The sequence below is a fragment of the Hippocampus bargibanti genome, linkage group LG13 (genome assembly GCF_051943395.1).
Source record: "Hippocampus bargibanti isolate YZ-2025 linkage group LG13, ASM5194339v1, whole genome shotgun sequence".
Taxonomy (NCBI): Eukaryota; Metazoa; Chordata; class Actinopteri; order Syngnathiformes; family Syngnathidae; genus Hippocampus; species Hippocampus bargibanti.
This window is the reverse complement of record NC_142746.1, coordinates 727,923-740,422: the sequence shown is the minus strand read 5'-3', so window position 1 is coordinate 740,422 and position 12,500 is coordinate 727,923. Positions and strand designations below refer to the sequence as shown.

At 46.8% G+C, this 12,500-nt stretch overlaps 1 protein-coding gene and 1 long non-coding RNA gene across 5 annotated transcripts in view; one reads left to right on the top strand and one right to left on the bottom strand.

Moving 5' to 3' along the window:
* LOC148888893 (uncharacterized) overlaps positions 1–3,122 on the bottom strand; it is a 40,007-nt gene extending 36,885 nt beyond the window's left edge. For both annotated transcript variants that reach the window (XR_016116960.1, XR_016116959.1), the window contains exon 1: positions 2,715–3,122. This is a non-coding gene — a long non-coding RNA (uncharacterized LOC148888893). The remainder of the gene's footprint in view (positions 1–2,714) is intronic.
* On the top strand, positions 2,360–12,213 carry zbtb18 (zinc finger and BTB domain containing 18). Of its 3 annotated transcripts, none has more exons than XM_089012560.1 (2): positions 2,360–2,575; positions 10,459–11,876. In XM_089012560.1, exon 2 carries the CDS (start codon positions 10,476–10,478, stop codon positions 11,829–11,831), a length of 1,356 nt encoding a protein of 451 aa, XP_088868686.1. In that variant the 5' UTR covers positions 2,360–2,575; positions 10,459–10,475; the 3' UTR covers positions 11,832–11,876. The 3 variants fall into 3 exon arrangements, with proteins under 3 accessions (XP_088868686.1, XP_088868685.1, XP_088868683.1); XM_089012559.1 differs by lacking the exon at positions 2,360–2,575 and adding an exon at positions 5,485–5,638 and having other exon boundaries at positions 10,459–12,213; XM_089012557.1 differs by lacking the exon at positions 2,360–2,575 and adding an exon at positions 6,772–6,826 and having other exon boundaries at positions 10,459–12,213.
* Positions 12,214–12,500: the final 287 nt, after the last annotated feature.

Genomic DNA, 12,500 nt, shown 5'->3' with positions numbered 1-12,500 from the left:
AGGCTAGCTCGGGGTTATTATTATTATTATTTGTAATAATAATAATAATAATAATACATTTGTAAGCGCCTTTCAAAAATTTCAAGGTAACTTTACAGTCACTGTATCAGTTTTGCAGTGGGTGAGCAGCGGCAGCCACACGCGCAAGCGTTCACTCAATGTGGAGATAACTCAAATAGATTGAAAGCGAGCTAGCTATTTCATAGCTAATAGATAGCCAACAGACAGCCAGCTAACCAGCTAATAGCAAGCGAGTCGGTTAGATAGCTAACAGATAGCCAGACAGCTAGCCACATAGCTAATAGATAGCTAATAGCCAGCCAGCCAACTAGCTCGCTAATAGATATCTTATCGATAGCCAGCCAGCTGGATAGATAGCTAATAGATGGCGAGCTAGCTGGATAGATAGCTAACACGAAAAAAGACGATCAACTCTTCTAAGGCAAAGATCTAGCCGGTGTCATGATCTGGTTGGCGACCAACCGGTGGCGCTGTCGGCCCCGCCTGCACCTGCACAGGTGCTGGTCGTCCCGATCAGTGGCGGACTGCCACGTTCGGATTGGCGACCAACGGGTAGCGACGTCACCCTTGCCTGCAGCCTCGCAGGTGCTGGTCGTTTTAATAAGTGACACTTAAAAGGACTCCCGGCACGACCATCCGGTGTCGGGTCATTGTTTGTTGCATGCTTTGTCTGCAATTGCATGCATTGTATGCTGTGCATGTCTTTGTTTAACCTTGGCGGACTTTTACACTTGGTTTTCTTTTGATACTTTTTTTCTGTTCATATCATTTTGATGTTTTACATTTTGTTCCTGCTGACTTTTATTTTAATACAATTTGTCAAACAACGTCCTGCTCCCTCCTGCCTGCTTTTTGGGATCCGCACCCGTTCTGGCTACAATCCGTTCTGGCTATTTGATGAATAGAATGGCATCAATGGAACGCAGGATGAGTTAATTGTAGAATTTGCCCGAGTTATTGTTTAAAAACGCTATTATTGTCATGTATGTGCGTGAATGAATTGCCATTTTTGGTGCACCTGCTCCCCATCCAAGAGATTCCTCTGGTGCAAACCTTCTCCAAATGTCTGTATTATTTTGCCTTGAATTCCTCTACAACACAGGTGTCAAAGTCAAAGCCCGCGGGCCAAATCCGCCCCACCACATTTTTTTGGGCCCGTGAAAGCAAATCAATATGTGAAATTCCATGATGCTTGCTAAAATCATAACCAAAATTTCATATTTTTGGATGTAAACCACAACAACAGTCATTATTCTTGACTTCAGATTTGAAAACTAGCTATTCATTAATTTGTTGTGCGCTCTATATGTAATATGCGGAGGGGGATTAAACATTTTCCCAAATTCATAACGGCCCTGGAGAGGAAACCAGAACTATAATTGTGGTGCCAAAAGCGCTATTATTATATATATATATATATATATATATATATATATATATATATATATATATATATATTTACTTTATGTTACTTCCGGGTTGCGTGAACACTGGCGCGTGGGTTCCTCATCAAGTGTTTAATGCTGATGAAACCGGCCACTCCATTCCATCAAGCCATCAACGACCATCACAAAGGTAAATAATGATGACTTTATTATATAGTACAGTTTAATTCTTTAATTATACCACCATAGCACATTTAATATACATAAAATAAGGTATATTTTGTGTAGTATTAATGCTTAGAAAATTAGAAAGTAGAAAAGTATTTTTGATGGGGATGTGGGAACGGATTATTCTCATTTTAATGGTTTCCTATGTGAAATTATTTTTTGGGATGCACACTTTTCGCCTTACACACTCTGTCTAGGAACCAATTAAGTTCGTAACCCAAGGTATCACTGTATTATTATTATAATGTGGCCCGTGGAAATAAAGGATTTTGACCCCCCTGATTTACAATGACGTAGAATGAGAGAATCGGGTGACAAAAACTGAGGTGGTGACTTTTGTATGACTCACCTTCAATACGAATAATTGTACACGTAAAAACTCGATATTAATTGCAAATTTGTGGTTAATATTTAGAATTGGTCCCAATGATGGGAATGTTTGTGATTTTGACGCAGTCCCGCTGTGGTTTCCGAGGGAGCGTCGCACCTGCTGGCCGCTGCCGGACTACAGTACCCACGAGGCCCCACGAGGCCCCGCGTGTCGGCCTCGCATCCGTCCTCGTCCCCACCACTGACTGAGCCGTCCGTCGGTTCTCCCTTCTCAGTGTAGTTCGGAGTCAACCGCTGGCGACCGAAGATAGACGAAGACGAAGAAGAAAGAAACCCCCTCACCCCCCACCCTATCCTCCGGCCCTTTAAACAAACACCCGCCGCTCCTGCTCCTCGTCGAGCCGCCGCCATTGGCTCCCAGCCTTGCCAGTCAAGTCCCAGCCCGAGTTGGGAGCTGTTGTGGTGGGAGGAAACGGCAGGCAGGGACGGAGGCAGCAAGGGCTCGGAAACATCTGGCCGCCTCAACGAGCCCGCGATGGCGAGCGACGCCAAGTCGTCGTGACGGGGACGCGAAGGCGAAGCGCCGAGGAGGACGTCGGCGCCTGCTGCCTGTAAGTGGCAAACGCCCGCTCGTCCGAAGGGTGAAAAGTAGCTTCCTTTTCCCTAGCATGTCGGCGTTGCGTTAGCTCGCCCGCCTTTCGCGGCCGTCGTCATAGCAGCGGGGCCTAAAGGCGGCAAAGTGCGACGTACCTGCGGCGGACGCGGCTCCGGGCCACCCGGGACCGGGTCCGGATTCTTTCGCCGCTCGCCTCAACTTGTTTGATGCGCTCCGAGCTAGCTTCCTTCCGCCTCGGACGCGGGAGTCTTCTTTCTGCCTGACGGGAAAGGCACACGAACGTCAAGCGGCTGCCAAAGTCTCCTGCGTCCACGGTCCGCTCGGCGTTACTCGTTCGTGACCGTCCGCAGCGTCTGTCGAGTCCGCCGTTCGGCAAAGTTTCTCCCGGTCGACGGACTCGCTGCCGGCGTCCATGTTTCGACGAGGGCTTCTCGAAGGGAAAGTAGCGAGTTTCCTTCCAAGGTGCCAAAGTTCCAAAGTCACCTCATGCGGTCGCTTCCAAGCGCCCCCCCACCGACCGACCCCCAAAATCCCATAACGATGTCAGATTCAGTTTTTCAATTACCCAATTCCTGTTGTCGTCACGCGGCATATTCAAATCTATGAGTCACCGGTAGCTGGACATGTTGCACGGGGTTAAAAGATGTGACAAAAATTTTCTATAATAATTCATCACACGTTCTCTCATACCATATTAAAGTGAATTTAAATAGCTTTCAAATGATGTATAGATTATTCTTCTCTGACAAATAGCAAGGAAATAATGGAATTTTTAATTTTCGAAACATGAGGGGATTTTCTGCCTGTAATTGCACAGTTAAAACTGATCTGTCACAGTTCTTTATTACAGTTACACTATCATAACTTTCTTAATTTTCAGCAGATCTTAGCGAGTAAGGTACCATTGGAAAGCTTTTGAAATGCTAAACAAGAACAGAAAACACAAGAAAAGATTCAAAATATAAAATATACAAATATCAACGATCGAATGCAGGCAGATTTTCGTCAGAAATCAAAAATGGCTGTCACTGAATACTAGGAAAGAAAATTGCGAGCTCTAGAAATATATATGCTAATGCTTCTTTTTGCTTGAAACTTGGCAGTTATGGAGAAAAATATATATTATACCACTTCTATGAGTTATAAAAATACAACTTACTCACCTTTATAAACTGTTGTGTGTTAGCAAAAAGAGCGTAAACTTCGATCCATTTTTCCCCCCGTTTCTCGTTGTCGTATTCAGAAATTTCAAGAACCAGCATGGAGGAAAACCTGTAACATCATAAGCTGCATCGCTTGGAAAATCCCCCGAAAAACGATTGCGCACTTCACAGAAGTGCAATGATATACGAAAGCGAGTACAAAGTGCGCTCGCTTCACTGGACAGAAACAATTGCGGTGGAATATAGGTCACTGGAGCGTACCTACAGATATATAATCTTCTTCTTCTTTTCCTTTCGGCTTTTCGCTTCAGGGGTCGCCACAGATATAGAATATTGATGATAATGTTTTTGTCTCTGTTTGATGGATTTTTATGTTTTTTTTCCTGAATAATTTGTTTTCTTTTTTTTGGGGGGGGGAGATACAGTAAAGTCTTGTTATATCGATATTCAAGGGAGTCCGAAAAAATATCGATATAACCGGGACTATCGATATATCCGACCCTGTTTGCATGTCATTTTCTCCGTGCGTGCATAGAAATAGTATCGATATATCCGATATCGATATAACGAGACTTTACTGTATTTATTTTCTGTTTTCATGAATTTTAGAGGAAAATGACACCCAAAAGTCGTCCGAAAATTCTAACTAAATATCTAACTAGTTAGCTAGCTATCTATTAGTTATCTATTAGCTAGCTAACTTTCGGTCTATTTGAGTTGTTCCGGGTTGAGTGAACGCTGCCGCGTGTGGCTGCCGCTTCTCACCCACAGAAAAACTGAACCTGTGACATTGAGAATTTTTTAAGACATCAAATTTATTATTATTATTATTATTATTATTATTATTATTATTATTATTATCAATCGAGTCCTTAAAGCGTGTTATTTCCCTCCTGTGGTGGCTTGTTTGAGGGGGGTTGCTGGTCTCAAAGAACAAGTGAATACGAGACGAGCGGCGGCGGAGCGTGAAAAAGTGGGAAACTTCTATTGTCCTGCCTGTTAATAGGGTCTACGACTGGCCTGATTGCCCCATTTGCTCTGGTATCACCTCATCAGCATAGCTAAGGCTACGTTGCCTAAGAAGTCTATTGTAGGAACGATCCAAATTGAACCATGGCCACCATGGCGATTTAGTGAAGGGTTTGCTATTGTATGAAAATAGCTTCTTTTACCCCCCTTTCAAGCCTCTTGGATAAGAAGTGAAACGTCTGACACCTTCATAGTAGTACAGATGACGGCTGAAGAAACCTTCTCATTGATAAATTATCAAAGACTTAACAAAAGTTAGTGGCTCATGGCAGAAAGAGAAATAAGGGGGAGGGTGCAGAAGGTCTTTTGGGGGGGGGGGGGGGCGGTCGACAAAGTTGTTGCTTGAAACGAAAGAGGAGTCTGGTGGCAGGAGTGGAGAGGAGGCAGCATATGGCTGTAGAAAGAGCACAGCTGGAGGTAGCATCTCCATCTGAGGATGATGTCAGAGCAGCTGACAGGCTGCCATCCACCCCCCCCCCCCCCCCTCCTGGCCCTTTATTGTCAAGCAGCCTGGGAGAGTTTTAGTGTGTGTGTGTGTGTGTGTGTGTGTGTGTGTGTGGTAGTTAGTAGCAAACAAGAAGAGGAGGTGGGAGGTGATATCTGGTTCCCCCTCCAACATCGCCGCCACTTTGCATCTGTCCCTCGCACTTTCAACACAGCGAGCTGCCGCCGCCGTTTCTTCTTTTTCATTTGGCCCTTCTTCCTCCTCCTCCTCCTCCTCGTCGTCGTGGTGGTGGTTGCGCGCATTTGCCGGCTCGCCCGCCCGCCCGCCCGCTCACAAACAAGGCGGACCAGAACGAACGAGCCGCACGGCTCCAGCTCCACGGCCACGCTGGACATCATCGAGTGGATGCGTAGCGCCGCAGGTACCGTGTCCCGCGTTTGCTGTTTGCGTGTGGTGAAAGCTTCGGCGGGGCTCGGCTAATCCTCCTCGACTCCGTCCGTCCACTTGCCAGGCGAACTTGGAGTCTTTGATACGTGTCGTCGGGCGGCCGCGTTCCAAAGCGTTTGAAACGTGGATGACAAGCAAGAAAAAAGACAAAACCATCCCAAGTTGACAAGTTGAAATGTTGTCGTTTTGACAGTTGACGTGGCTCGGGGCTCGTTCGTCCAGCGTCAGCGCCGCGTACCAGACGGACCAGCGAGCTTCTGAAAGGCTCCCGTCGTCCGCGTTGCCGTTTGATTGGATTTGCATTCCAAACGGCCTGACTGGAAGTCGCTCAGACTGCAACGGCCGCCGCCGGAGCACCTGCTCGGTTATTGCCATTTGGGTTTGCGGACGCAAAAATGGAGACGGCAAACCACGTTTGCTTGACAACTTTGCAGTTTCTTCTTTGAAATTTGGAGCAGATGGTCAACTCGCTGGGCTAATTGAGCGGGTCGCCGAGGTGACGCAAAAAGTGGCGCCGGGTGCCGGTCCCGGGCCGGGGGATCCAAATTTCCAAGTTTCTTTGGGGGCTTTGCTCTGCCGTCCGAATTGGCTAGACAGCTGTAATCGCACTCGCTGCCCGTTGTAATCTCTTTATCTGGCTAGCAGCTGCCATATGGCCCCCGTCGGCTGGATCAGATGTGGATAAACACCCCCACCCGAGCCTGGCCAGGACCGGTCGGTCCATGCCTGCGTCTTTATTTTTAGGCATCTTAAGGATTAGGATTGACGCTGCGACGAGCGAGCGAGCGAGCGGGCCACTTAGCGTGATTGTATTGTAAATCTTCTTCTTCTTCTTCTATGGTGTCTTGTGGGCGGCGGAGGGGGAGGATGCGCAAAGGGTTTTTCTCTAAGATTGCGTCTTGGGAGCATGTGGAAAGGAGGGGCCGGTTCACCCTTGTCCCCGTAAGCCCCCACCCGGCCCTCCAGGACACAAACACCCCTCATTAAAAGTCGCCTACGCACACACACACACACACACACACACACACTCGTCCGTTCTTAGTGAGGCTTCATTCAAATGAGGCCATTTGAGCGTCGGGGCTAACGAGCAGCGCCAGAAAAGCGGGCAAGCAGGCGGGCGGCATGTATTTTCTCAGGCGGCACAAAGCAACGTGGTTAACAGGTGGGTCTTTGTAAGACGCTAAGATGGGGCGTGGGGGCGTGGGGGGGGGGGGGGGGGCATGGTGGGGTTTTGTCAAGCCGCGTGCGGAGGTGGCAGCGAGGTGGCCGTGTTTGTTGCCGAAAGCCGCTTAGCTAAAAGGGCCGCGGCGGGCCCAGGTCAAAGTGGCTTCGTAAAAATAACCCGCGTAGGAGCAGCGGAGGGGACGGCGTGCAGTAAAGACGAGGCGGCGCAAATATTCCAGCGCACCACGAAGGAATGCTGGTGCTCACGCACGCACGCACGCCGCGCTTCGGATGCTTCTTTCGTTCTCGCTCCACAATTCAATTCCATTCTCACCACACGAGAGCAAATCATTTGTTTTCATTTGAACTTGCGCTTTTGTGATGATAACAAATTGTTGGATGAGATTTCTATCATATTGTTGTCTTTTGGGGTGAGGAATGAATATCAGTAGGAAGTACAAATCAACTCAGACTATATCAGGAGACAGCGCTAAGAGGGAGGGAATATGGAGAGTTGTCGCTTTATTTCTTCTCATTTCTTTATTTTTATTTCTTTATTTTTCTTATTTTATTTGTTATTTCTTCTTATGTATTTATTTTATTTTATTTCGCTTATTCGTCATTAGGGTAGCCTATCCCAGCCGTCTTTGGGCACTAGGCATGGGACACCCTCAACAATAATAATAATAATAATAATGTAATTAATTACTACCACTACGATTGGGAGCCTTTTACTGAGCGAGTTGCTGGTTCTGTAGCCACAAAGTGATATATGTCTTCTTGTGCCGGTCCCAAGCCTGGATAAATACAGAGGGTTGTGTCAGGAAGGGCATCCGACGTAAAAGCTTGGCTAAAACAAACATGCGAATCAAACTTCTAAAGATGGAGGACGGCGAAAAGCCGAAAGAAAAAGAAGATGTATTTTATTTTTCTTATTTTATTTCTTATTTCTTCTTTCTCCATCTCTGTGTGCCCCCCTGCCCATCTCAGCACGATGGGGGACAGAGCTTTCAGCCGCTCCGCCCCCAAACTGTGGAACTCACTTCCTCCCAACATTTGTAACATGGATTCTCTTCCCACCTTCAAATCCCATCTCAAAAGCCATCTATTTTTATAGTACCTGTAACTGTAAAGTGTCCTTGAGAGCTTCTAAAGGCCCTTAAAATAAACAGCATTATTATTATTATTATTATTATTATTATTATTATTAGTGTTATTGTTAAATGTTATTATTATTATTATTATTATTATTAGTGTTATTTTTATTATTATTAGTATTATTATTATTATTATTATTAGTGTTATTATTATTATTAGTAGTAGTAGTGTTATTGTTATTATTAGTGTTATTGTTATTGTTATTATTAGTATGATTATTATTATTGTTAGTGTTATTATTATTATTATTATTAGTGTTATTGTTATTATTATTAGTGTTATTTTTATTATTATTATTATTAGTGTTATTGTTATTATTATTATTATTATTAGTGTTATTTTTATTATTATTATTATTAGTGTTATTATTATTATTATTATTATTAGTAGTAGTAGTAGTGTTATTGTTATTATTAGTGTTATTGTTATTATTAGTATGATGATTATTATTATTATTGTTAGTGTTATTGTTATTATTAGTGTTATTGTTATTATTAGTGTTATTGTTATTATTATTATTATTAGTGTTATTTTTATTATTATTATTATTATTAGTGTTATTTTTATTATTATTAGTGTTATTATTATTATTATTCGTGTTATTGTTATTATTAGTGTTATTGTTATTATTATTATTATTATTAGTGTTATTATTATTATTATTATTATTATTATTTAGCACATTTACGTTTTGCTGAGTATAGTTTTTGCTTTTTTGAATGTTGCTGTGCCGTTTTGTGTTCAGGAGCCTTTTCCTGAGCATCTTCATCTTTATTAAGTTATTAAGAGCTTGGCCAAAACAAACATGCGGATCAAACCTCTGAAGATGGAGGACACTGATTCGCTGCGGCGACCCCTTGAAGGGGAAAGCCAAAAGGGAAAGAAGAATGAGGAATAATATGATTTCAAAAATGATTTCCAATTTGAAACAGATTTTTTATCTTGCAGTTTATTGTCGCTGTTCAAATACCTGACATGTTTCGCCGTCTACTTCCGCCTTTGTCGTTCGTTTTAAATTAGATATCAAGTAGACAGGATGAACTTAATACAACTAAAAATGATTTCAATTGGTTCTCATGTGGTGTGCCGATATTAAAATTAAAAAAAAAAAAAAATAATAATAATAAACAGGACATTTTGGGGGCCGGATGGCCAACGTCAATTTTTGCAAAGGACGGCTTTTTTTTTTTTAAATAATACTAATAATAATACATTTCATTTCTAAGCGCCTTTCAAACGTCTCAAGGTCACTTTACGGTCACAGGATCAGTTTTTTTTTCCGTTTTAATTGAAATTTTTGAGAAAAGAGTTAGAAAAGGGGAAAACGTGGTCACATTGAGCATCAGACATCAAAACAAGACCATCTCAATCAAACCTTTTTACATTTCTTTTCAATTCTGCTGACGCAATGTCCTGTTCACTGTGCCATATACGAAATAAAAGTCAACAAATAAATAATGAAACAATAAGAGAGAGAAAAAAATAATACAAATAATAAATAATAGTAATTATAGTAGCAATAATTGACAATTTTGATCTTGAGTGGATTGGGGTTCAAAGGTTAACGTAAATATCTTTATAATAATAATACATTTTAAGCACCTTTCAAAGCCCCCCTTCCGAGATTGAACGGCAATGAGATGAGCGCCGTAACTCTTTGCCTTTTTGTCGGCCCAAACGGACGAGCAGAGCAGAGCACACTTGCACTTTTGGAAACACATTTCCGATTTCAATTGATTGTCAATCAATGAAGGAAAGGAAAGGCCGACACGCGACCATTTACACCTTGACAGTAACCCAAATAGAAGCGTATAGTGCCTCTTTGCAATTGTTTTTTGATGATGATACTAGTGCAGCGTGTTCGACCGGAAACAAATTCCTTGTGCGTTCTACCGATGAGAAGGTTTCTTCAGCCGTCATGTGTACTTCTTTGAAGGTGTCGGACGTTTCGCTTCTTATCCAAGAGGCTTCGTCAGCGGACTCAAGTTTTTTTCAATTGTAAAGAGCAATACATTGGGGGGGACTACACAAATTGTCAAAAAAAGACTTTATCAACATCGCAGGGATAATACGAGCTAGCGGGCCTCAATCTGCAGTATATATGCACCTAAACGCTAGCAACCACTCATTTGACGACTATGATGCTATTTTTTTTTTTTTGCGAAAGAACATAGATGGTTTGAAAGGGGAGTAAAAGAAGCGATTTTCATCAAACCGCAAAACCCTTCACTAAATCGCCATGGTGGGGTGAGGTTCAATTTGGATCGTTCCCACAGCCGACTTCTTAGGCAAGATAGGCTTAGTTATGCCGATGAGGTGATACCAGCGCAAAGGGGGCAATCAGGCCAGTCGTAGACCCCATACTCGGGCAGGACAATAGAAGTATACAAAGACAGCCATTCATTGTTAGCTCGCTAGCTTTCTATCGTGGGTGAAAACTTAACAGAGGTGTGTTTGTGACCTTGCGCGCAGGTGATGAGGACGGCAGGATGGAGTTCCCCGAGCACAGCCGCCATTTGCTGCGCTGCCTGAGCGAGCAGCGGCATCAGGGCTTCCTGTGCGACTCCACGGTGCTGGTGGGCCAGGCGCAGTTCCGGGCGCACCGCGCCGTGCTGGCCTCCTGCAGCATGTACTTCCACCTCTTCTACAAGGACCAGCTGGACAAGCGCGACGTGGTGCACCTCAACAGCGACATCGTGACGCCGCCCGCCTTCTCGCTGCTGCTGGAGTTCATGTACGAGGGCCGTTTGTGCTTCCGGGACCTGCCGGTGGAGGACGTTCTGGCCGCCGCGTCTTACCTGCACATGTACGACATCGTCAAGGTGTGCAAGAAGCGGCTCAAGCGCAAGGCGGCGGCGGCCGACGCCGCCGGCGCCTCCGACAGCCCGTCGGAGGGCTCGGCGGAACCCGCGGCCGACGACCTGAGCGAGGACGACGCCAAGGCTGAGGCGCCGTGGACGGGGATGCCGCCCGCCGACGAGGCCCGCCCCGGGCCCGCCTCGCCCGGGCGCAGCTCGGCCGGGTCGCCGCCGCGCCGCCTCGCCGGATCGGACGGCGGCGACTGCGTCCTGGACCTGTCGGTCAAAGCGGCGGGCGGCGTCGGCGGCAGCCCGCCGCCCGCCAGGGTGAAGGCGGAGGGGGGCGCGGCGTCCGACGAGGACGACGACTACGACGGGACGGCGTCGGGTCGCCGCCGCGCCGGCCCTCTCTCGGCGCGGCGCCGCCTGGGCCTGGAGGCGCACCTGGCGGCCCTGCGCCGGGCCTCCCCGGAGCGCCGCGACGAGCCCGCCGCCGAGCCTCCCGCCGAGCCGCCCGGCGCCGGCGAGCTGCCGCCCTACGTCTCCGACATGCTGTCGGCGCCCCACGCCCAGATCTTCATGTGCCCGCTGTGCAACAAGGTGTTCCCCTCGCCGCACGTCCTGCAGCTGCACTTGAGCTCGCACTTTCGCGAGCAGGAGGGCGGTCGCGGCAAGCCCTCGGCGGGCGGCGCCGACGTCAACGTGCCCACCTGCGCCATCTGCAGCAAGACCTTCTCCTGCATGTACACCCTGAAGCGGCACGAGCGCACCCACTCGGGCGAGAAGCCTTACACCTGCGCCACCTGCGGCAAGAGCTTCCAGTACTCGCACAACCTGAGCCGCCACGCCGTGGTGCACACCCGCGAGAAGCCGCACGCCTGCAAGTGGTGCGAGCGCCGCTTCACCCAGTCGGGCGACCTCTACCGCCACATCCGGAAGTTCCACTGCGAGCTGGTCAACTCGCTGTCGCTCAAGAGCGAGCCGCTGCCGCTGCCCAACGTCCGCGACTGGGCCATGGAGGACGCGGCGCAGGACCTCTGGAAGTAGGCCCGCCCACAACTCACCCGTCGGGAGGGGGCGAGCCGGGTTCCGGCGCGTCGCGGGGGGGGGGGGGATGACGGCGGGCGGCTTGTTCCGGTACCGGCGGTCCCGGTACGCCGCTGTCAGAGAGAGCGGCTGCTTATCGCAAAGGAAGACGTACGTCGTGCAAGCTCTCGGTCGTACAGGAGGCGTCCATCGATAAGAAGGTTTCTTCGGCTAGTTAGTCCGTTAAAATCTTAGCCAAAGAAAATAGATGCTTTGAAAGGGGAGTTAAAGAAGCTATTTTCATAAAACAGCAACTAAATCGGCGATGATTAATTTGGACGTTCGTACAACAGACCACATACCAGAGCAAATGGGGCAATCGGGCCAGTCGTAGACCCCATCATCAGTCAGGACAATAGAAGTATACAAAGACAGCCATTCATTCTTAGCTCGCTAGCTTTCTATCTGAGTTACTTCCGGGTTGCGTGAAGGCCTAGCTAGCTATCTGTTTGCTATCTATTAGCTAGCTAGCTCTATCCGAGTTATGAGTGAACGCTGGCACGTGTGGCTGCCACCGCTCACCCACAGAAAAACTCATCCTGTGACTGTAAAGAGAGTTTTGAAAGGCGCTGAGAAATGAAATGTATTATTATTATTAGCTGTAGCTAGCTATTATTATTAATCAGTCGG